The sequence below is a fragment of the Sarcophilus harrisii genome, chromosome 1 (assembly GCF_902635505.1).
Source record: "Sarcophilus harrisii chromosome 1, mSarHar1.11, whole genome shotgun sequence".
Lineage (NCBI taxonomy): Eukaryota > Metazoa > Chordata > Mammalia > Dasyuromorphia > Dasyuridae > Sarcophilus > Sarcophilus harrisii.
In genome coordinates this window covers 219,033,340-219,057,411 of record NC_045426.1, presented here as the reverse complement: position 1 = coordinate 219,057,411, position 24,072 = coordinate 219,033,340, and the positions used below count along the sequence as shown (strand labels likewise).

Below are 24,072 nucleotides of genomic sequence, written 5' to 3'. Positions count from 1 at the left end.
AGAGTCTAAGATCCACTCAATGGGAAATTCCCTAAAATCCCTAATATAACAAACTGGGAATAGGGACATGGTGGAGAGTACCAGCTCGTCTAATGTCTTTTCCTTCAACAAAGGAGTTGACTTCTTTTATCTTCCTTCATGAAGCCAAAAGCCAAAACATCCAATGTAACAAACTTGAAAAATCCCCTATGAAAAGACCACATAAGAACTGAAGAGAATTTAAGCCCTCTTAATTTCTCCAAATCCAGCCTACTGCTTTATGCCAGGCAGGGAATTACCTCCACCAATAAAGGGGGGTCCTATATCAATGTTTTGGCAAAGCAGGAGTTCATCCAAGTTCATCTAAGATCAGTTAAGTGACAGTGAGTGAAGGACTGGACGTGGAAATGAGGAAGACCAAAATTCAAATCCTGCCTCAGTCTTTTGCTATGTGACCCCGAACAAGTTGTTTGACTTATCTGAGCAAAACCAGACATGATGACAGTATTTATCTCCTAGAGTTGTTATGAGGATCAAATAAATAACCTCTGTGAAGAACTTTATGAACCTTAAAGCATTTTATAAATGCTAGCCATCTTTAGCTTGTTTTTTACCCAGGGGGGTTGAATGCAACTAGGATGGAAGCTTGCAAGATAAGATAGAAATTATCAGCATTTTCTAATCCAAGGACCACTGTGAGCCTAAGAAAAGACAGGCACCTTCTCCCCTCACTTCGAAAAAGGAGGAGAGTGGGAATGTCATAATCTCAGCCAGAAATCATATCCTCATTGTCACCTCTCCTTTTTCTGGGGATTTCCATTCTCCAGATCTTTCAGGATGAGAGGAGAAGGAGACTGTCTTTTTTTCTGAGCAGTCACAGCCTCCAACTAAGCTTGGATGAGAATGATTTGTCCCATTTTGGCAGGCTTCCATTCTCTACATTCCAGCTTTTTGAGTCAGAACAGCTGAGGATCGGTTGTGGAGGAGGAGGGGAACTACTGATAAAATTATAAAAGTTGTGTTTATATATCTCAACCTACTTTTTCTCTGCCACTTTATACTCTCTATAGTGCCACCCCTTTCAAGTACTCCATGTACTTAGTACATAGAAAAATTGATTCTGATTTGGCTATGGTTGTGGAACAGTATATCTAAAGTAAGACTTTTTTTCATTGTCTTGATTATTTCTGTTTTCCTCCTTTTTGGTTCTTTTTTTTCTTTTTCTTTTTCTTTTTTGCAAGACATTTGGGTTAAGTGACTTGTCAAGAGTCACACATTTAGGAATTATTAAATGTCTTAAGTCACATTTGAACTCAGATCCTCCTGACTCCTGGGCTTGGTGCTCTATTCACAGGGTCATCTAGCTGTCCCTTTATTCTTTATTATAATGAATGATTTTATGGAAGAGAGGAAGGGAAAGGAATATAATGGGAACTATAAATAATATAAAATAATTTTTTTTAAAGAAAGGATCTATGACTTACAGCTCAGTGTGAATTTAAATCAATCTCAGCCTTTCTCAGGGAACTTAGCAGTCTTTTCTCTATCAGTAGAATGAAAATCTTTCTTCTACCAAAGGAATTCTAAGCGTTAATTAGCATCTGTCTTTGGGTAGGAAATCATAGACTCCTTTTATTTATCACTGTATCTCTATCTCTAACTTAGAATCATACTTTTGGAGGTAAAGGGGACTTCGGGAGGCTTTGTCCTCCAGTACTTGTCTGGGAAAAAAAGTCACACTTTTAATAAGCATGTACTTCTTCTGACTATGGCTTAGCCCAAGATCAGCCTTATTCTTCCCCATAATTAATATTAGAGAACTAGACAACACTAAAGATCATCTGGTCTAATCCAGACTTCAATGAGAACCCCATTTCAGTATTTCCAACACATGTTCCTCTACTTTCATTTACCATACTTGATTTATACCTTCTTCCCTCTGGCATTTTCATTTTCAAATTAAAAGAAGTGAGAGGTTTTTGTTGTTGTTGATGTTGTTTTTTAAGTTTCTGGTTGTCAGGGCTGTTGACTATAACAGCCCCAGTGGGGTCTCCAGGAAAGAAACAACTCTGAAAACTGCTAGTATTGTTGCCACGGACAACCTCCATAACAGATGACACAGATCCTAGTAACCACGGCCCTAAGGCCATGAATCTAGGACCATTCATCAATAGTATTCAAGACAGTTTGTTTTACCAAGGCTTTTAGGACCTTCTTAAACTATTGCAAAGTCAAAAGAAACTTTTCCAAAAGGAGCAATGTCATAGGAAAACATGCCTTTGCTCTTGAATTCTTAGAATGAGTCAGGGTAAAAATTTTTTTAAGTGTGAGAAAGTATGTAAAATCTGAATAAATTTGATAGTTCATCCCCTGACAGGACAGAATCAACTTTTTAAAGACAAATTATAGGAAATAATCAATTAGCCCCACCTAGTGGCTAGAGAGAGTAAAGTCAGTCTTGGCAATCTGAGGTATGTCTGTGTCCACTAACCTTGCTAACCAGTTACTAGTCTATCCATCTCCCCACTACTCCGCATACCATCTCCACTACATCCGCATATCTTGGTTTAAATCAAACCAAGAATAATTGGCATCTTTTCATAGACTTTCTTTTTTCATAGGATAAGAATGGCAATGAATTCTGACACCTACCAATGTGAAATTCTGCAGATTTAGTAAATTTTTTTAAGACCAAAAAAAAAAAAAAAAAAAAAAATCGCAATTCTCATTATTTTTATGACTACACTCATTTAGGATTTTACTCAATCAGCCTGGTCATGGTTGACCACTCAATTCATTGTACACAATCTTGCTATGTCAGGCCTCTGATATTTAAGGAATGCTAGGAGCAACTCAATCCAAAATTTCCCCACCCTGATGTCATAGTCTCTCAAATTTGACAGTAGAGAGAAGGATACTTTGCTTTGAGGGCCTAAGCCTTTAGTGTTCTTTCTTTAGTTTTTTTTAAAGGTTGTACATCATTTTTCTTTTTTTTATTATTATAGCTTTTTATTTACAAATATATGCACAGGTAATTTTTCAGCATTAACAATTGCAAATCCTTTTGTTCCAACTTTTTCCCTCCTTCCCCCCCACTCCTTCACCCAGATGGCAGGTTGACCAATACATGTTAAATATCTTAAAGTATAAATTAAATACAATAAAAGTATACGTATCCAAACAGTTATTTTGCTGTATAAAAAGAGTCGTACTTTGAAATAGCGTACAATTAGCCTGTGAAGGAAATCAAAAATGCAGGCGCACAAAAATAGAGGGATTGGGATTCTATGTAGTGGTTCATAGTCATCTCCCAGAGTTCTTTCGCTGAGTGTAGCTGGTTCAGTTCATTCCTGCTCTATTGGAACTGATTTGGTTCATCTCATTGCTGAGGATGGCCATTTCCATCAGGATTGATCATCATATAGTATTGTTGTTGAAATATATAATGATCTTCTGCCTGCAGTGTTCTTTAAAGATGAAAATCCCTGAAACAGATGAGTGGTAACTTAGTGTAATGGCTAGAACACAACTTGAAGTCAGAGAATCTGTGTTTAATTTCCAGTTCTGTAAGTTATTGCCAGTGCAATTTGCAAAAGTTTCTTTAAGCCTCAGGTTCCTCATCAATAAAGAAAAGGTGTAGAATTGGAATCCTCCTTCTAGCTTTAAATTATATGAACCATTCAATTTTTCAAATGTCAATCACATATGCCTAATTTTAAAAGCTTCATGGTCAGTGTCCTCTAAGATCTTTTTGGCCTGGAGGTGAGGCAAGGATGGCATAGAAAGAGATAGGAAAAAATGCAGTTTGCCAGAGAGGAGGAAGTATATGGCACAAAAGACAAAATTTCCAACTCTTCTTTCCAAGGCTTTTCCTGAAACTTAGTGCAAAGGAAGAAAGCAGCACTTTTTAATTGTTAATTTTTCAGTAATATGTTGACAGGTGGAGAGGAATTGCATGAGTGTTAGACATTGTAGCACAGAAAAAGTGCTCACTTTTACAGTCTCCCACATGATTCCTTTTACCCTACAACTGGTGGTATGAGAGGAATGAAGGTGAATTCATAAATACATCAAGGACATTTAATCATTCACTCAAGAAATTTAAGCACCTACTTCAGGCCTTTTATTTACAGGTTATATGTATGGGTAACTTTACAGCATTAACAATTGCCAAACCTCTTGGTCCAATTTTTCACCTCTTACCCCCCACCCCCTCCCCCAGATGGTAGGATGACCAGTAGATGTTAAATATATTAAAATATAAATTAGATACACAATAAGTATACATGACCAAACCATTGTTTTGCTGTACAAAAAGAATCAGACTCTGAAATATTGTACAATTAGCTTGTGAAGGAAATCAAAAATGCAGGTGGGCATAAATATAGGGATTGGGAATTCAATGTAATGGTTTTTAGTCATCACCCAGAATTCTTTCTCTGGTCGTAGCTGGTTCAGTTCATTACTGCTCCATTGGAAATGATTTGGTTGATCTCATTGTTGAGGATGGCCAGGTCCATCAGAACTGGTCTTCATATAGTATTGTTCTCCTGGTCCTGCTCATTTCACTCAGCATCAATTCGTGTAAGTCTCTCCAGGCCTTTCTGAAATCATCCTGTTGGTCATTTCTTACAGAACAATAATATTCCATAATATTCATATACCACAATTTATTCAGCCATTCTCCAACTGATGGGCATCCATTCAGTTTCCAGTTTCTAGCCACTACAAAAAGGGCTGCCACAAACATTCGTGCATATACAGTCCCTTTCTCTTCTTTATGATCTCTTTGGGATATAAGCCCAGTAGTAACACTGCTGGATCAAAGGGTATGCACAGTTTGATAACTTTTTGAGTATAGTTCCAAACTACTCTCCAGAATGGTTGGATTCGTTCACAACTGCACCAACAATGCATCGGTGTCCCAGTTTTCCGGCATCCCCTCCAACAATCATCATTATTTTTTCAACTGTCATCTTATTCCCAATTACATTTAATTCTACTTTGGGTTGTACTCAGGAATTTTGTGGTGGGAAGTTTGACACTTTTGTTCTAAAATACCGTTAGGACCTTGCCACCAAAGAATGGAATGTGATAAGAATAATAGTTTTTAAGTACATTAGGCCAGTTTTTCTCTAAAAGTATTAAAAGTATTGTCCTCAAAATTTAACTTGCTCAAAGAACTAAGAGTTGGAACTATTGATATAGCTTTCTGATGACCCAAGTACAAAGGTGAGCCCATGTAGAAGGCTGTGGTTGCTATCTCTCAGGATTGTCCAGCTTGTCAGCATGTTGGACATAGAAGCAGGGAAATTACAGTTAGCAAAATAGTTTCATCTCCTTGTTGAATAATATTTCCAAAGTTTTTCTACTTCTTCTTGTTAAATATAAAGATATTCAATAAGTTATTCATTTTTAATTTTTAAAATTTTTAACATTCATTTAAAAATTTTAAGTGCCAGACTCTTTCCCTTCTTGTAACCCCTTTCCAATTTACTGAAAAATCAAGGAAGTAGTCAAATTAAAATAGCTCTAAGGTTCTACCTAAGGCCCATTAAACTAGCAAAATTAACCAGGAAAGAAAATGACAAATGTTGAAGGGACTATACGATTACAGACATACTAATGAACTACTACTAAAGTTTTGAACAGGTCCAACTATTCTGGAAAGCAACTTGGAATAAGACCCAAAAGATCTCTAAGTCATCAATACCACTACTAAACATATATTCCAAAAATATCAAAATGGAGGGAAAGAACCAATATGTACAAAATCACTTATAGAAGCACTTTTATTTGTAGCATAGAACTGGCAACAAATTGGGTGCTGATCAACTGGGGAATGTGAAAACAAATTATGATATATGAACATCATATAATATTATTAACATCATCAAAAATCGCAAATGTTATGGATTTATACTAAAAAAGTCCTGCATGAACTGATGCTTAGTAAAAGGAAAAAGAGCCAGGAAAACTATTTTCCCAATGATTACAATAATATAAGTGAAAACAACTTTGAAAGACTTAAGTAATTTAATTCCAAAAGTACAAAAACCAGCATAGGATGAATCATTAGAGGTTAAACCTTTAGATTTACATCTGCTTCTAACTAGTAAGTTAGCAATGACCAACATAATCATGGAATTTGTGCCTAAATAAATCAATTGTATCTTTGCCAAACATTCTTTCCATGCAATAGCTAAATAAACTTTTTGTTAACTTTTAGAAAGTTTGTGAGTGCTTCATTTCATTCTAATCTTAAACCTAAACCACCAGACACACCTTTGTCAGAAGTGGCTTATAGTCAATTCGTCATTATTCAGACCCTATCAATTACTCATATGAATTTACCTTTCTGCATTACTCTTGATTCCTATTTACGTTTCAAGGTTTCTGTTCAACTTTATTCAAGCATTAAAAACGTTTAAAAGTCATTAAAGATCTATTTTCCCCACCATCACCCCAGTTTTACAATGTAAGTTTGTATAGATTAAAAGCATTTATCTTTTACTTTTTGGAATGATGCATTGTAAGATTTCCTTTACTTTATTGTAGTTGGCACATAGTCATATGTGATCCTGATCATGTTTTCCTTATACTGGAGCCATTTCCTTTTGAGTTTTTGTAATTTTTTGTAATTTCCCCCCCTAGATTCAAAAGCTTTTGATTATGACACTCTTCGGCATTTTCAGTTAGAGATTTTTTTAGGAGATGAATCATATATTCTTTCTACTTTTATGTTATGCTCTGGTACTGATAAATATGGGCAGTTTTCTTTGATGCTTTCTTAAAATATAGCATCTAGGTAATTGTTATTTGGTGATGATTTCTAGAAAATGATTATAATTCTTAAATGATAGCTTCTTGACTTTTTTTTTCCCAATTATTTTTGATAATGGTTATCTTATACTTTCCTTCAGTCTTTTGATTTCTTCAAAAAAAAAAATTCCTTGTCGTCTCTTAGAGTTATTGAGTTTTGATTGTTTCATCTTTTTTCAGAGAATTTAACTCCTTGGAGATCACCTTTAGTGAACTTTTTGTTTTTCCAGTTTTTTTTTCCTTCAGAGCTACTATTTAAATTCTAATTTTGCTTTTAATCTCTTTATTCCTTTCTTCCAGCTATTCTTGTAGTCTTAGAGGCTAAAACTTCTTTTTCTCAGCTTCATTTATACTTGTTTATTTACTTTTCATTCATGCCTCTTTTTGATCCTATTTGTACTTATTGTGGAATTTATTCCCTTCTGAGTTTACCAGTTGGGCTTCTCTTAATCTATAGTAATGCTTTACTGTTTGGTTTTTCTTCTTTATAATCATATTTTCCCTGCTGTGTCTGTAGACTTCAAGAATGTTTGTTTTTCCTTCACTTAGTATCAGTTCATGTAAGTCTCTCCAGGCCTCTCTGAAATCATTCTGCTGGTTGTTTTTTACAGAACAATAATATTCCATAGCATTCATATGCCATAATTTATTCAGCAATTCTCCAATTGATGAGCATTTATTCACTTTCCAGTTTCTAGCCACTACAAAAAGGGCTGCCACACACATTTTTGCACAGGTGGGTCCCTTTCCCTCCTTTAAGATCTCTTTGGAATATAATCCCAGTAGAAACACTGCTGGGTCAAAGGATATGCACAATTTGATAACTTTTTGAGCATAGTTCCAAATTACTTGCCAGAATGGTGGGATCTGTTCACAGTTCCACCAACAATGTATCAGTGTCCCAGTTTTCTCACATCCCCCCAACATTTGTCATTATCTTTTCCTGCCATTTTAGCCAATCTAGAGTAATATTAATTTGCATTTCTCTAATCAATAGTGATTTGGAGCACCTTTCCATGTGACAAGTAGCTTCAATTTCTTCATCTGAAAATTGTCTGTTCACATCTTTTGATCATTTATCAATTAGAGAATGGCTTGTATTTTTGTAAATTTGCATCAATTCTCTATGTATTTTAGAAATGAGGCCTTTATCAGAACCCTTAAATGTAAAAATGTTTTTCCAATTTATTACTTCCCTTCTAATTTTGTCTGCATTTCTTTTGTTTGTATGAAACTTTTTTAACTTAATATAATCAGAATTATCTATTTGATGTTCAGTAATGAGTTCCAGTTCTTCTTTGGTCACAAATTCCTTCCTTCTCCACAAATCTGAGAGGTAAACTATCCTATGTTCTTCTAATTTGCTTATAATATCATTCTTTATGTCTAAATCAGGGCTCCATTTCGAACTTATATTGGTATATGGTATTAGATGTGAACCAATGCCTAGTTCTGCTATATTACTTTCCAATTTTCCCAGCAGTATTTATCAAATAGTGAGTTCTTATCCCAAAAGCTGGAGTCTTAGGGTTTGTCAAACACTAGAATGCTATAGTTATTGACTATTTTGTCCTTGTGAACCTAACCTATTCCAATGATTGACTACTTTATTTCTTAGCCAGTACCAAATGGTTTTTATGACTGCCGCTTTATAATATAGCTTTAGATCTGGCACAAATAGGCCACCTTCTTTGTCATTTTTTTCATTGATTCCTTTGAAATTCTTAACCTTTTGTTCTTCTAGATGAACTTTGTTGTTATTTTTCCTAGATCTATAAAATAATTTCTTGGGAGTTTGATTGGTATAGTACTAAATAAGTAGATTAATTTAGGTAGTATTGTCATTTTTATTATATTTTCTTGGCCTATCCATGAGCACTTCATATTTTTTCAATTGTTTACATCTGACTTTATTTGTGAAGAAAGTGTTTTGTAGTTGTATTCATATAGTTCCTGACTTTACTTTGGCAGATAGATTCCCAAATATTTTATGTTATCAACAGTTATTTTAAATAAAATTTCTTTTATCTCTTGCTGCTGAACTTTGTTGGTAATATATAAAAATGCTGATGATGTCTGTGGATCTATTTTGCATCCTGCAACTTTACTAAAGTTGTGAATTGTTTCTAGTAGTTTTCTAGTTGATTTTCTAGGATTCTCTAGGAATACCATATCATCTGCAAAGAGCGATAATTTGGTTTCTTCATTACCTACTCTAATTCCTTTAATCTCTTTTTCTTCTAATTGCCAAAGCTAACATTTCTAATACAATATTGAATAGTAATAGTAATAGTGGGCAACCTTGTTTCATCCCTCATCTAATTGGGAATGATTCTAGTTAGTCCCCATTACATATGATGCTTGCTGTTGGTTTTAAATAGATACTACTGATCATTTTAAGGAAAAGTCCATTTATTCCTATATTCTCTAGCATTTTTAATAGGAATGGGTATTGGATTTTATCAAATGCTTTTTCTGCATCTATTGAAATAATCATATAATTTTTGTTAGTTTGGTTATTAATATAGTCAATTATGCTAATAGGTTTCCTAATATTGAATCAGCCCTGCATTCCTGGTATAAATCCTACTTAGTCATAATCTATTATCCTGAGGATGACTTTCTGTAATTTCTTTGCTAATATTTTATTTAAGATTTTTACATCAATATTCATTAGAGAAACTGGTCTATAATATTCTTTCTCTGTTTTCACCCTACCTGGTTTAAGTATCAGCATCATATCTGTGTCATAAAAAGAATTTGGTAGGAGTCCTTCTTTTCTTATTTTTTTTTTCAAATAGTTTATATAGTATTGGAATTAATTGTTATTTAAATGTTTGGTAGAATTCACATGTAAATCCATCTGGTCCTGAAGATTTTTTTCTTAGGGAGTTGATTAATAGCTTGTTCTATTTCTTTTTCTAAAATGGTACTATTTAAATAATTTATTTCCTCTTCTGTTAACCTAGGCAATCTCTATTTTTGTAGATATTCCTCCATTTCATTTAGATTATTAAATTTATTGAAATATAGTTGGGCAAAATAACTCCTAATTATTGCTTTAATTTTTCTTCATTGGTGGAAAGTTTTCCTTTTTCATTTTTGAGATTAACAATTTAATTTTCTTCTTTCCTTTTTCTAATTAACTTTTTTAAGTTAATTTTTCAAATTAACTAAAGGTTTATCTATTTTGTTGGTTTTTTTTCATAAAACCAACTCTTCATTTTATTTATTAATTCAATAGTTTTCTTATTTTCAATTTTATTAATCTCCCCCTTTATTTTCAGAATTTCAAATCTGATATTTAATTATTTTTAATTTATCCTTTTTCTGTCTTTTTTAGTTGTAAGCCCAATTCATTGATCTTCCCTTTCTCTATTTTATGCAAGTAAGCAGCTAGAGAGATAAAATTTCCCCTAATAACCACTTTGGCTGCATCCCACAAATTCTGGTAAGTTGTCTCATTATTGTCATTCTCTTGGATGAAGAGTTATTGATTGTGTCTATGATTTGTTGTTTCACCCATTCATTCTTTAAAATTAGATTATTTAGTTTTAATTAATTTTTGGTCTATTTTCCCCTGGCCACGATCTGAAAAAATGCATTTACTATTTCTGCCTTTCTGCATTTGATTTTGAGGTTTTTATGTTCTAATACATGGTCAATTTTTGTATAGATTCCAAGAATTGCCGAGAAAAAAGTATATTCCTTTTGGTCTCCATTCAATTTTCTCCAAAGATCTATCATACCTAACTTTTTAAAAGTTCTATTTAACTCTTTAACACCTTTCTAATTTATTTTGTGGTTCAATTTATCTAACAATGAGAGAGCAATGTTGAGATCCTCCACTAGTATAGTTTTGTTGTCTCTTTCTTCTTGCAGCTCTTTTAACTTCTCTAGGAATCTGGATGTTATACGTCTTGGTGCATATATGTTTAGTATTGATATTACTTCATTATCTATGGTACCCTTTAGCAAGATATAGTTTCCTTCCTTATCTCTTTTAATTAGATCTATTTTTGCTTTTGCTTGATCTGAGATCAGGATCACTATCCCTGCTTTTTTTTACTTCACCTGAAGCATAATAAATTCTGCTCTAGTCTACCTTTACTCTGTGTATATCACTCTGCTTTAAATGTGTTTCCTGTAAACAACATATTGTGGGACTCTGGTTTTTAATCCAGTCTGTTATACATTTCCATTTTATGGGAGAGTTCATCCCATTTACATTCTCAATTAAAATAATTAATTCTGTATTTCCTGCCATCTTATTTACCCCAAGTTATGCTTCTTTCCCTTCCTCCTTCCCTTCTCCCCAATATTTTCTTTCTGATCACCACCTCCCTTACACAGCCCTCCCCTTTTAGAATCCTCCCCCTTTCTTACACCTTTCCCCTACTAGTTCTGTTTTTCCTTCTATTAGTCTCCCCTTTCCTTTCCCCTTTCCTCTCCTACTTCCCTATAAGGTGAGACAAGTTTCTCTGTGAAACCAAATATGTCTGATATTCTCTCTTTGAGGCAATTCTGATGAGAGTAAGATTCACAAAATGCTCACCCCCCTTTCTTTCCCAATTACAATAGGTCTCTTTTGCATCTTCATGAGATGTAAGTTCCCTCATTTTACCTCCATTTTCCTATTTTTCCAGTACAATCCTCTTTCTACCTCTTGTTACTTTTTCATATTATCATAACAAAATCAAATTATACATGTACTTTCTAAGTACATCCATAATAAAAATATAGTTCTCAAGAGTTCTTTCTTTTTTACCTTTTTGTTTCTCTTGTGTTCCATATTTGAAGATCAAATTTTTTGTTCAGCTCATGTTTTTTCATCAGAAATAGATGAGATTCACCTGTATCATTGAATGTCCCTCTTTTTCCCTGAAAGATAATACTCATTTTAGCTGGATAGCTTGGTTATAATACAAGTTCCTTTGCTTTTTGGAATATCTGATTGCAGGCCCTTCAGTCCTTTAAGGTGGAAGCTACAAGGTCCTGGGTAATTCTGATTGTGGCCCCTCAGTATTTGAATTGTTTCTTTTTGGATGCTTGTAAAAATTTTTCCTTGGTCCAATAATTCTGACATTTAGCCACAATATTCCTTGGGGCTTTAATTTGGGGTCTCTTTCAGGAGGTGATTGATGGATTCTTTCAATGGCTATTTTGCCTTCTGATTCTAGGACATCAGGGCAGTTATCTTTTATGATTTCCTGAAGGATAATATCTAGGTTCTTTTTTTCATCATGGCTTTCAGGAAGTCCAATAATCCTTACATTGAATCTTCTAGATCTGTTTTCCAGGTCACTTGTTTTTTCAAGGAGGTATTTCATATTTTCTTCTATTTTTTTACTTTTTTGATTCTATTTGACTGATTCTTGAAGTCTTATTGAATCACTCACTTCCATTTGTTCAATTCTAATTTTCAGTGTATTATTTCTTCACTTACCTTTGCTAGCTCCTTTTGCATCTGGCCAATTGAATTGTTTTGTTCATTGTATTTTTTTTCCCATTTCACAAGTTCTGCTTTTCAGTGAATTGGTATCTTTTTCATATTTATTTTTTAATGAGTTATATGCTTTTTCCATTTCATCAGATCTATTTTGTAGGGAGGTATATGTTTTTCCCATTTCGTCAAATCTATTTTTAAGGAGTTTTCTTCAAATAATTTTTATTTTTCCTTTTCCATACCCTTTTGCAAAGATCTTATTACTTTCCCCCATTTTTCTTCTAAGTCTCTTTTAAGATCCTTTTTGAGATCTTCCAAGAATGCCTTGTGAAATGGGAACCAGCTTGTAACTTCATTTGGGGCTTCATCTGGTGATGTTTTGCCTTTGGGAACTTCAGGGTTTGATGTCTGTTCTCTCTCTCCATAAAAGTTGTCTATGGTCAGAGTTCATTTCACTTTTTTGTTCATTTTTTTAAAGGTTAAGATCTGCTCTTAAGGCAAAAGAGCAACAGCTCCTTTAGTTACAATAATTAATTCTGGTTAAAATTTAGTTAAACTAACTAATTTTGGCCCTGGCTCCAGTGTTTCTAACTGACTTCCAGTGCTGGGTAATCGGCCAGGTGTGGAGTTCTTCAGGGGCTCAGCTGCTTACAATTTGCCTTTTGTATTCGCTTTTGGGTGTTATACAGCCAATGTGGTAAACCACTCACTTGCAACCAGGACAAAGTAGCCTAAGAGCCTCACAGAATATTCCCAGTCTGTGGATGCAGCCACACCCTGACTGCTCACCCCAGCTCCTTGCCCCAACTCCCTCTTCTTTGGTCTGGGCTCAGCAGACTGTCCCCCTGTCCATTTGAATCAGACCTGTTTTGAAGTTCTTGCAGGGTATCTTCTTCTAGAAATGCATTGTACTCCAAATATCTGTGGGTTCTGTGATTTCAAAACCAGTTTAGAGGCTTAATCTACTGTTGGTTTGGGAGAAGGTCATAGGAGGTCACAGAGAGTCAGGTCTGCTCTCCACAGTCTTGGCTTTTTAAAAAATCTGTAGCCCAGGTTTTGAACTCATTCTTCCAACTCACATTGGGTCAAGTAGGTTTGGGTCCTCAGAGTGTGACTGAGTGCTCCCTTCCTCAAAAGGTAGATGTAATTCTGAAGCATTATGAGGTTTCTCCAATATTGTATTTATGAGTATTCACCAGTGTGCTCCCCCATTGATTATCAGTTGATCTAAATTAGCCAGACAGACTTAATTAACTTTTAGAAATGAGTATTTACTAAGGTAGTAGAATTGAAGAAATGGTTCAAAACATCCTACAAAATTGGGCACACACTTTCCAACAAATATGTACATATTCTAGGCATAACTATTACCCTTTCATCTTTGTGCCTCAAAGCACTTAGCACAGTACCTTGTTCATAGCAAACATTTAATAACCCTTGTTGATTGATTTATTGACTCCTATACACTCACACAGTCACTATCCCAGTCTGTGACCTCATCATCTTCCCCTTGGATTATTGCAATCATCTCCTAATTATTCTCCCTGCTTCTAGTCTTCCTTCTCCCATTCACTTTCCACAGAACTGCCAAAGTAAAATGTTAAAATGTTAAAGTCTCCTCATCAATAAACTCTAGTGGCTCCCTATGACCTCCAAGGTCAAGTAAAATATCTTTTGTTTGGATTTCAAAGGCAAGTTTTATAACCTGGCCCTTCCTCCATTTCTAGTCTTTATACAGCTATCCTCCCTCCACATATTCATCCACAATACTTTACAATCCAGTAAAACTGACCCCTTGATGCTTTTTTGAACATAATCCATATTCCATTTCTTAGCATTTTCATTGCCTCTCTCCCATAGGCCTGGAATTCTCTGTCCTTATCTCTGCCTTCTTTGGTTCCCTTAAATTTTCAACTAACCTTTAAATTTCTATAAAGAAGCCATTCTCAGTCTTCCTTAAAGTTAGGGCCTTCCCCCTGAGATTACTTCCAATTTATGCTATATATATCTTGTGTGTTCATACTTATTTGCATGTTGTCTTTCCCTTTAGGCCATGAGTTCCTTTAGAGTTGTAACTATTCTTTGCCTTTCTTTGTATTCACAGTGCTTAACACAGTATGGAACTCATAGTAGAAGCTTAATAAATGACTGATGACTGGTTGATTCTATTAACGCATTGTCATTTTCAGATTGGACCTTGATATCAATAGAAATTCCTCTTTCACTTGAACTGTCACTAGACACCCACCCTCATGACAGTGGCAAATACATTGCTTGAGCATATATATCCCTATTTTATGTTTTATCTGATATTAATAGAAAAATATCAAACAAAGTTATTTATGGTGTTGAAATTCTCATCAAGGTCTCTTGTATGTTTTTATTACCACATTGAAGATTTCTCTTTGGAAAAGAACCTTTGAGATTGAATTTTGTTCTATTGAATCAAATCCTTTTTTATAGTAAAAAAAATAATGAGCACAGCAGAATCTTATATTTTCTTTATTTTTCAGCTGTGCAAAGCCAATTGTGAGAGTATAGAATATTGTTTGTGAAAACCTGTTTATTTCCTTCTTATCTCTTTAATAATTATATCTTTGACGTGCATATAAATCATTTTCATAAAGACTTCATAGAGATGGAATAATGGATATATCTGTTAAATAGTACATTTTATAGATAACTGATATCAAGAGTGTGATGACTGGGTATTTTAAAATCAGCCAGAGTCAGGAATTCAGGTTAAGGGAAAATTCTCGATCTTTATTCTTTGTGGAGGTGAAGAGGGATGGCGATAGGAAGTGTGAGCAGCCGCAACCCAAACCTGGCCACCAGTCTCTCTGCCTCTCTCTCTCCACCCACCAAAATCATCTCTACGTCATCCAAGCACATATTAATAGAGTATCGTCCAATTGCTATTTAGCCTCACATGCTTGGGACCTCAGTGCATCAACTCAAGCTTCAACCCATTACAAAGAGAAGTTAGGTGACTTTTTAAAGGTCTCAAAGCCAATAAATTGGCTGTTAAAACCTAGACAATAAAATCATAATTTTTCAGAGAAGAGAGGAGTCATAGAGATCCGTTTTATCCCTTTCCTTTTATAAATAAGGAAGGACACTGAGGCTCAGAGAAGCGACATGACTTACTTGAAGATATATATACTTTTGGGGCAGCTAGTTTGTGCAGTGGATAGAGCACCACCCCTAAAGTCAGGAAGACCTGAGTTCGAATGTGACCTCAGACACTTAACACCTCCTAGCTGTATGACCTTGGGCAAGCCACTTTACCCCAACTGCCTCTTTTAAAAAAAAAGATATATCTATTCTTATTCTAAGAGTTTTCCTACTAGGCTGTTTCTTAAATAAAGCCAGCTACAATTGTCAATAGATTAAATATTTAGCTAAAATCATGAATTTTATATTTATTCATAATGGATATTTGTAATGGATATTATTCAAAATAGGAAGTCTGAGGTATATTCAGCATGTGCACAGGGTTGGTTTATTTGGTGTTTTTTTTTGGCAGAATGTCTGAAATGATTTGGGAAATGAATGTAAGATCTCCATAATGGCTGGAATTGAAATTATAAGAAAATTTTAACCACAAATGAAAGAGTTATCAAAGATCATGAACTTCAAATAAGTGCCAAACATAAGCATAGATTTAATATTTCAAAATAAGTATAGGAGAGTAAAAAATAGATTTAATACCTCAGGTGCTCTACTTGGCTTTTATTGACTCTTTTTAGTTATATGTGATAACTTATAAGCCTGATAAAGGATAGATTTCTAGTCTTTATCCTTAACAGAGGGAAGGTGAGAGGTTATAGGAGTGTCCTGAAACACTAGAGTGTTGCTCAATATCCAGAATACCAGTATAAATAATGAGGTGAAGCAAAAACAGAAACACTGTGACATTACCCAATACCATCATCAGCAACCTATATGAGTTGCCTGACACATATATGTCCTGCTCATACATGTTCTAGGTATGTGTCTCTTCATTCATAGTTCCCCCTATTTGTTGGCTTCCACCAATGTTCTTTGATTACATATGTTCTCTTCATTCACACTCTCTCAGGCTTATGATATGGTAAGAATTTAGACAACCCTTCTACCATTTATGGGAAAGGATAACCCAAGTATAAATGTAGAAATTTTATTCTTATTTTATTTGCTGTGCTATTTGATGAAATGTCTTTCATTTTGATGATTTTCAAAAATGCATGAGAGAGAAAAGGGGATGCACAGGGAGAAAGGGGAAGAAGTATAACAGGAAAAATTTTCTCACATAAAAAGGGGCCAAAAGGAAGAGTTTTTATGTGAAAGGGAAAATGACTGTGTGGCAGATAATGCTTGAACCTCACTCTTATCTGAATTGGTTCAAAGCGAGAAAAATGTATGTGTGTGTGTATGTGTATACGTATATATGTGTATATATATATATATATATATATATATATATGTATGTGTGTGTGTGTGTGTATGTATACACTCAGTTGGGTATAGAAATCTATTCTATCCAACAGAGAAATAGAAGGGGAAGGAGATGATAAATAGGAAGTCAGTTCAAAAGAAACAGTAATTAGAAATAAAACAGACTTTTGAGGAGGGACAGGAAAGAGATGGAAATAAGCAATAGAAAATAGCTAAGAATGTAAATGGGATGAACTAATTAATAAAATGGAAGTAAATAACAGAGTGGGTTAGAAACTATGATACAATAATATGTTGTGTATAAGAGACTTCTGAAACAGAAGCATACACATAGGTTAAAATAAAGGGTTGAAGCAGAATTTGTTATGTATCAACTAAAGTAAAAAGGAATAGCAATCATAATCTCAGACAAAGCAAAAGCAAAAATAGACCTAATTTAAAGACATAATCAGAGAAATTACATTTTGCTAAATGGCACCATAGACAATAAAGTAATATTTTTAAAAAGCAGCAAATTTCTCTGATAAAGTCCTCCTTTCTCAAATACATGATGAGGATAGAACTGAGCCAAATTTATAAAAATAAGAGCTATTCCTCAATTGATAAATGGTCAAAGGATATAAACAAGTAGTTTTCAGAAGAAGAATTCAAAACTATATATATATAATCATATAAAAATGTTCTAAATCATTGTTTATTAGAGAAAGGCAAATGAAAATAACTCTGAGGTACTACTTATGGAAATGAAAAATGCTGGAGGGAACAAAGGAAAACAGGTATACTAACAAATTGTTGGTAGAGTAGTAAACTGATTCAACTATTCCAGAGAACAATCTGGAACTTTGCCCAAATGATTATGAAACTGCATGAAAATGAAGCCTTTGATCCAGTAATACCACCACTACTAGGTCTTTACCCCCAAAGAAATCAAAGAAAAAGAAAATGGGCCAATATGTACAAAAGTATTTATAGTAGCTATTTTTTATGATGGCAAAGAATTGGAAATTGAGTATATGTTCATTAATTGGGGAATGGCTGAGCAAGTTATAGCATATGATTGTGATACTATTGTGTCATAAGAAATGATGAGCAGGATTTTTCAGAAAAATATAGCAAGACATAAGAACTGAAACAAGTGGGATAAGAAGAACCCAGGGATTATTGTGCACAGTAACAACAATGTTGTAATGATAACCAACTGTGAAAAACTTGGCTACTCTGATTAATATAATTATCCAAGACAATTCCAAAAGACTCATGAAGAAAAAATGCCAAATACTTCCAGAGAGAAGACTAATAAATTAGTACAATTTGAAGTATAACTTTCAATCATTTTTCTTTCTTTTCAGTATAGCTAATATGGAAAAAAATGTTGCATGACTTCACATGTATAATTGACATCATATTGTTTGCCTTCTCAGTGGAGTATGGGAAGAGTGGAAGAGAGAAAGATCTGGAATTTAAAATTTAAAAAGAAAATAATGTTAAAAATATATAATTAATTGACTGATTAACTTTTTAAATTTAAATTTAATTTGTAAAAAGAAATGAAAGTATTATAAAAGAGGTTAACAGTGTTGTAAGAATAAGACAGCTGTAGGGTAAACAAAAAAAAATTACAAAATCAGAAGGAAATATAAAACCAAAAGCTCATTCTGGTATTTTTTTTGTTTTGTTTTGTTTTTTTTATCAGGTTGTATGATCATAAAATTAGGGCTGCAAGTGACCTTAGAGGTTCTCTGACACAACTCTTCCATTGTGATAAGAAAACTAAGATCTAGAGAGAATAAATGACAATCACCCAAGTAATGAGTCTCATAGCTGAGATACTGACCCCAAGTTCAACACTCTTTGTTCTGGACGTGCCACTCCTTGTCAATCACCTAGAGCCACTGATCTGCTTAAAGGGAAGAAATATGTTTGCCAATCTGTAAGTAATGAAGGATACACTGATTAGTCATGTGAACTCATACAAAGAAGGATACTTTTTTTTTTTAATAGCCTTTTATTTACAGGTTATATGCATGGGTAACTTTACAGCATTAACAATTGCCAAACCTCTTGTTCCAGTTTTTCACCTCTTATCGCCCCCCACCCCCTCCCCTAGATGGCAGGATGACCAGTAGATGATAAATACATTTAAATATAAATTAGATACACAATAAGTATACATGACCAAAACGTTATTTTGCTGTACAAAAAAAGAATCAGACTTTGAAATATTGTACAATTAGCTTGTGAAGGAAATAAAAAATGCAGGTGGGTATAGATATAGGGATTGGGAATTCAATGTAATGGTTTTTAGTCATCTCCCAGAGTTCTTTCTCTGGGCATAGCTGGTTCAGTTCATTACTGCTCCATTGGAAATGATTTGGTTGATCTCGTTGCTGAGGATGGCCAGGTCCATCAGAACTGGTCATCATATAATATTGTTGTTGAAGTATATAATGATCTCCTGGTTCTGCTCATTTCACTCAGCATCAGTTCGTGTAAGTCTCTCCAGGCCTTTCTGAAATCATCCTGTTGGTCATTTCTTACAGAACAGTAATATTCCATAGTATTCATATACCACAATTTATTCAGCCATTCTCCAACTGATGGACAGAAGGATACTTTTTTTAACCTAAAACAATTTCCCCCATTCTGGACACACACACACACACACACACACACACACATGCAGTGTGTCTGTGTATACATATATGTATATACACACATATACATTGTATAAATATATGCATAAACATACAGTGTAAATATATGTGCATGCATACATGCACAGTGTAAATATATGTGTACCTATACGTATATAAGCACATGTACTTGCATATATGCACAAAGTGTATTGTATACATATGCATAGTGTAAATATATGTGTGAACATATATTTATATATATACATACACACATATACACAGTGCATATATATATACACATATATACAAATGTGTATATATGTGTGTATATACAGTGTAAATATATATGCATGCACAGATGCACAGTGTAAATATGTGTTTGCATATATATATATATATATATATATATATACATATACACACATATACATAGTATATATACTCACACATATATACACAGCATATTTATATATATCCACACACACATATATAATACACCCATATACACAGTGTGTATATATATATATATATATATACATACATACATACACACATATACAAGTGTATATACATATATGTTTATATATACAGTGTAAATATGTGTGCACATGTGTGTATACATGCACACGCATATGTACTATATAGTGTGGCAACTGTGCACACATGTAAACATACACGGTTTATGTATGTTTGTGTTGTCCTGAATGTAGAGAATATTTTGGTTTTGGCTAAACAAGGAATGTTCCTCAAGATGTATATGTGTGTGGGTATATTTATATGCATGTGCATTTACATTGTGAAGGTACATATGTATGTGTATGTACATATGCATGGGTATATATATATATATGTGTGTGTGTGTGTGTGTGTGTGTGTGTGTTATTTGTAACATTGTCTCCCAAGTCCCCTCTCAGTTTTTTGGTAATTCTAAGTGTTATCATTACTTATACTACATCTGTATAGTGCTTTGGATTTTAGAAGTCACTTCCACACAAAACCGTGAAATATAGGGCAATATTATTATCCCCATTTTACAGATGAGGAGACTGAAAGAGGGGGCAATTTTTCCGAGGTCACGTTGCTAGTAAGTGGGAGGGTCAGTAAAGGGATCTCAGGTCCCCTAGTCCAATGTCCTCATCCACTCTTATTTGTGTACACTGCCTTTGCAAGAGCAACTTCAAGTAAGAATGAGGAAATGATTGTGAGGAATTCCTGCCCTGGATGCTGCATTGTGATGTAGTCACTCTGCTCTGTTACATCACTCTCCCTACTGTAAGCTTTGCTTCCCTGGAGATAACCAGACCAACAGGCACAAGAGAAATTCTATGTTTTCAGTACTTGCTCTTGTGCCTTCTATTTCATCGAAAAAAGAAGAAACATGAAACTGGAATTCACCGAAAAAAACTACAACAACTTTGTTCTTCAGAACCTCAACAAGCAACGAAAGAGAAAGGAGTACTGGGATATGGCCCTGAGTGTGGATGACCATGTCTTTTTTGCCCATCGCAATGTGCTGGCTGCAGTCTCCCCCCTAGTAAAGAGTCTCATCTCCAGCAACGACATGAAGACCACAGATGAGCTCTTCATCACCATTGACTCAAACTACCTAAGCCCTTCTTCTGTGGAACAGCTCATGGACTATTTTTACAGTGGGAAGGTGGTGATTTCGGAGCAGAATGTGGAGGAGCTGCTGAGGGGAGCCCAGTACTTCAACACCCCCCGACTAAGGATTCACTGCACTGACTTCTTACTAAAATCCATCAAAAGGAACAACTCCCTTCGCTACCTATTCTTGGCTGAGCTCTTTGAGTTGAAGGAGGTTTCTGACTGTGCCTACGCTGCTATTCGGGATAACTTTCACTACTGGGCCAGCCATGAAGGGTCAACTCACTTCATGCAATGTCCCCCCGTCATCTTTGGCCGGCTACTCCGGGATGAAAATTTGCATGTGCAGAATGAGGACCAGGCCCTTAGCGCCCTCCTCCACTGGGTACATTTCAAAAAGGAAGAGAGGGAGAAATATTTTAAGAAGTTCTTCTCCTATATCAACCTCAATGGAGTCTCTAACAAAACACTCATATTTGCCAGCAACAAAGTGGCAGCAATGGAGAACAATAGTACCCCCTTGGCCCTAATAGAGAATATCTTGTTGGACCGGAAGCAGGAGAAGCCAGCCAGGTTGCTAAATTTTCAAAGGAAAGGAGCCTTGTTGGATGCTGTAGTGATTTTAGGGGGTCAGAAAGCCCAGGGGAAATTCAATGATGCTGTGTTTGCCTATATTATCGAGGAGGATATTTGGCTGAAACTCACTGAGATGCCATACAAAGCAGCTGCTCTCAGTGCAACTTCTGTGGGTAAGTACATTTACATTTCTGGTGGAACCACGGAGCAGATTTCAGGCCTGAAAACTGCCTGGAGGTATGACATGGATGAGAACTCCTGGACCAAACTGCCTGATCTACCCATGGGGTTAGTCTTTCATACCATGGTGACTTGCGGGGGAGCTGTGTACTCTGTGGGAGGGAGCGTTGCTCCAAGGAGATACGTTTCCAACATCTACAGGTACGATGAGAGGAAGGAGACCTGGAGTCTGGTGGGCAAGATGAGCATCCCAATGGATGGAACTGCAGTGATCACCAAGGGAAACAGGAACATGTACATAGTGACAGGGAGGTGTCTGGTGAAGGGATTCATTTCTCGAGTAGGGGTGGTGGATTGCTTTGACACCTGCACTGGGGAAGTGGTGCAGTGTATCACCTTCCCAATTGAGTTCAACCACAGGCCTCTCCTGTCTTTCCAGCAGGATAACATCCTGAAGGTGCACAGCCACAGGCAGAGTGTAGAAATTAACTTACAGAAGATTAAAGCCAGTAAGACTGCCAACTGTGTGCCCTTGCTACCCAACAACTGTGCCTTGGACGTGTCACATGCAGTATGTCCGATTGGTGACAACAAGGTGTTTGTATGTGGAGGTGTCATTTCTGTGAATGACACACATAATAAAGATTACACTATCAATAAAAATGCCTACCTGTTAGACCAGAAGGCAGGGGAATGGAAGACTATCACTCCACCACCAGAAGCCCTGGACTGTCCAGCATGTTGTATGGTCAAGCTGCCTTGCAAGATTCTTCGAAGGATTGACAATATTTAAGTGAGAAAAATAAGTAAATCCATTATTATTCACAGTTTTAAAAAAGAGAGCGTGTGCACACACATGCATCCTATTGGTTCCATCTCAGGGCTTCTGTTGTCTACTTTTGGCCTTATGGGACATATTTAAGTTACTCAGAGGATGGCAAATGGAGGCTATTGCCCCTAAATGCTTTAGGGGCTTTAACGTGAGGGTGTCAGATGTAATCATTCATGGCTGTTCATTAGTGTGTACACATGCAAATGCTAAATGTAGTTACATAGAAAAAGATGCACTGAGCATAGTGAGACCCTAGGCAACTCCATCATCACCTCTCCAACATGAGAGATGCAAAAAAAAAATAATGGAGTAAGAATTCATTTCATGGGAAAGGATAAAGATCCACAGAGTTGGATATATTGGATTTGAGGGAGGGGGTGGGGATGGTACAATAGAAGGGATGAGGGAATGAATGGATTGAGCAGGTGGGGAAGACAAAAAGATCCATGGGTAAATGAAAGAAAAATACCCAACTGGTATTTAACTTTGAATTAACAATACAGGTTTCATAATTACTTTATGGGATACATTTTTGAAACTAGTTGCAGAGATGGCTATGTGGAAAAAAAAGGGTTCATATAAATAGAAGATTGGGAATTGGGGGTCTGGGCATAGAAGGGAAGGGGAGAGAACTTCTGCTCTGATCCCAACATTCAAGGTGAGAAAGAAGAAAAAGTCTCTCTACCTTGCTCAGAAGAGAACTGGAAAGAGAAAAAGGATGGAAATTCATGGGATTGGAACTCTGCAGTATTTAGAGTAGAAAAGGAGAAAAATAGAGCAGTGTTTTGGCCTGGGTCTACTCATCATCCTCTAGATGGATGAAAAATTAGGAAATTGAACTCCTCGTCAAAGACACCTTCAGTGTCTATCTTTCCGTCCCTGTTTTTTCCTCTGACTCTTCCTTATATCCTACAGATAGAAAAGATAAGTTTTCTCAAGATGATGGTGCTTGAGAAGAAAAGCAAAGAATCCTATCCAGGCTTCTTCCTTGACCATAAATTTCTTACTCTGTACTTCTTCACTTTTCTAATATTCACTGAAATGATTCTCTTTCTTCAACAGTATTCCAAGGATTTGGCCCCATTCAACTGACTATCAGCCAGACAAGCTTAGTTGTCCACACAACCTTAAGGTTCCAGCTGTCAACTCTGGATCACTCACTCTTGTGAATGATAATGATTTTTATGCATTTTTTCTACTAATTTTATTCTACTTTTCTGAAGCCAGTACGTATTTCTTTTGCTGATTCTTTTAGGTTTTCTAGTATGCCAAGAGGTCTTTTGCAAGTAGGAATCATTTTATTTCCTATTTTCCAATGTTTAATTTTATTTTTAATCTTCAATGCCTTTCCCTTCTCTGAATGCTATAATTAGCATTTTCTTAAACTATATTAGATAAACTGGGACAGAGAAACTATCTTGTTTCAACTGAAATTTAGTGGGAAAGATCCTAGTGTTTCTTCATTACAAAAATAACAATTTTAAATCTATACTTTGCATCATAAAAGAATGCTTTCATGCCTATGTTTTTAATATTTTTAAGGTTAAATCAATGCTATA

General features: G+C 35.2%; 1 protein-coding gene across 1 annotated transcript; it reads left to right on the top strand.

Moving 5' to 3' along the window:
• The first annotated feature begins 20,467 nt into the window (after positions 1-20,467).
• On the top strand, positions 20,468-22,519 carry CCIN (calicin). The gene has a single exon (XM_003761341.3). The coding sequence runs from the start codon at positions 20,699-20,701 to the stop codon at positions 22,472-22,474; it is 1,776 nt and encodes a 591-aa protein (XP_003761389.1). The 5' UTR covers positions 20,468-20,698; the 3' UTR covers positions 22,475-22,519.
• The last annotated feature ends 1,553 nt before the right edge of the window (positions 22,520-24,072 follow it).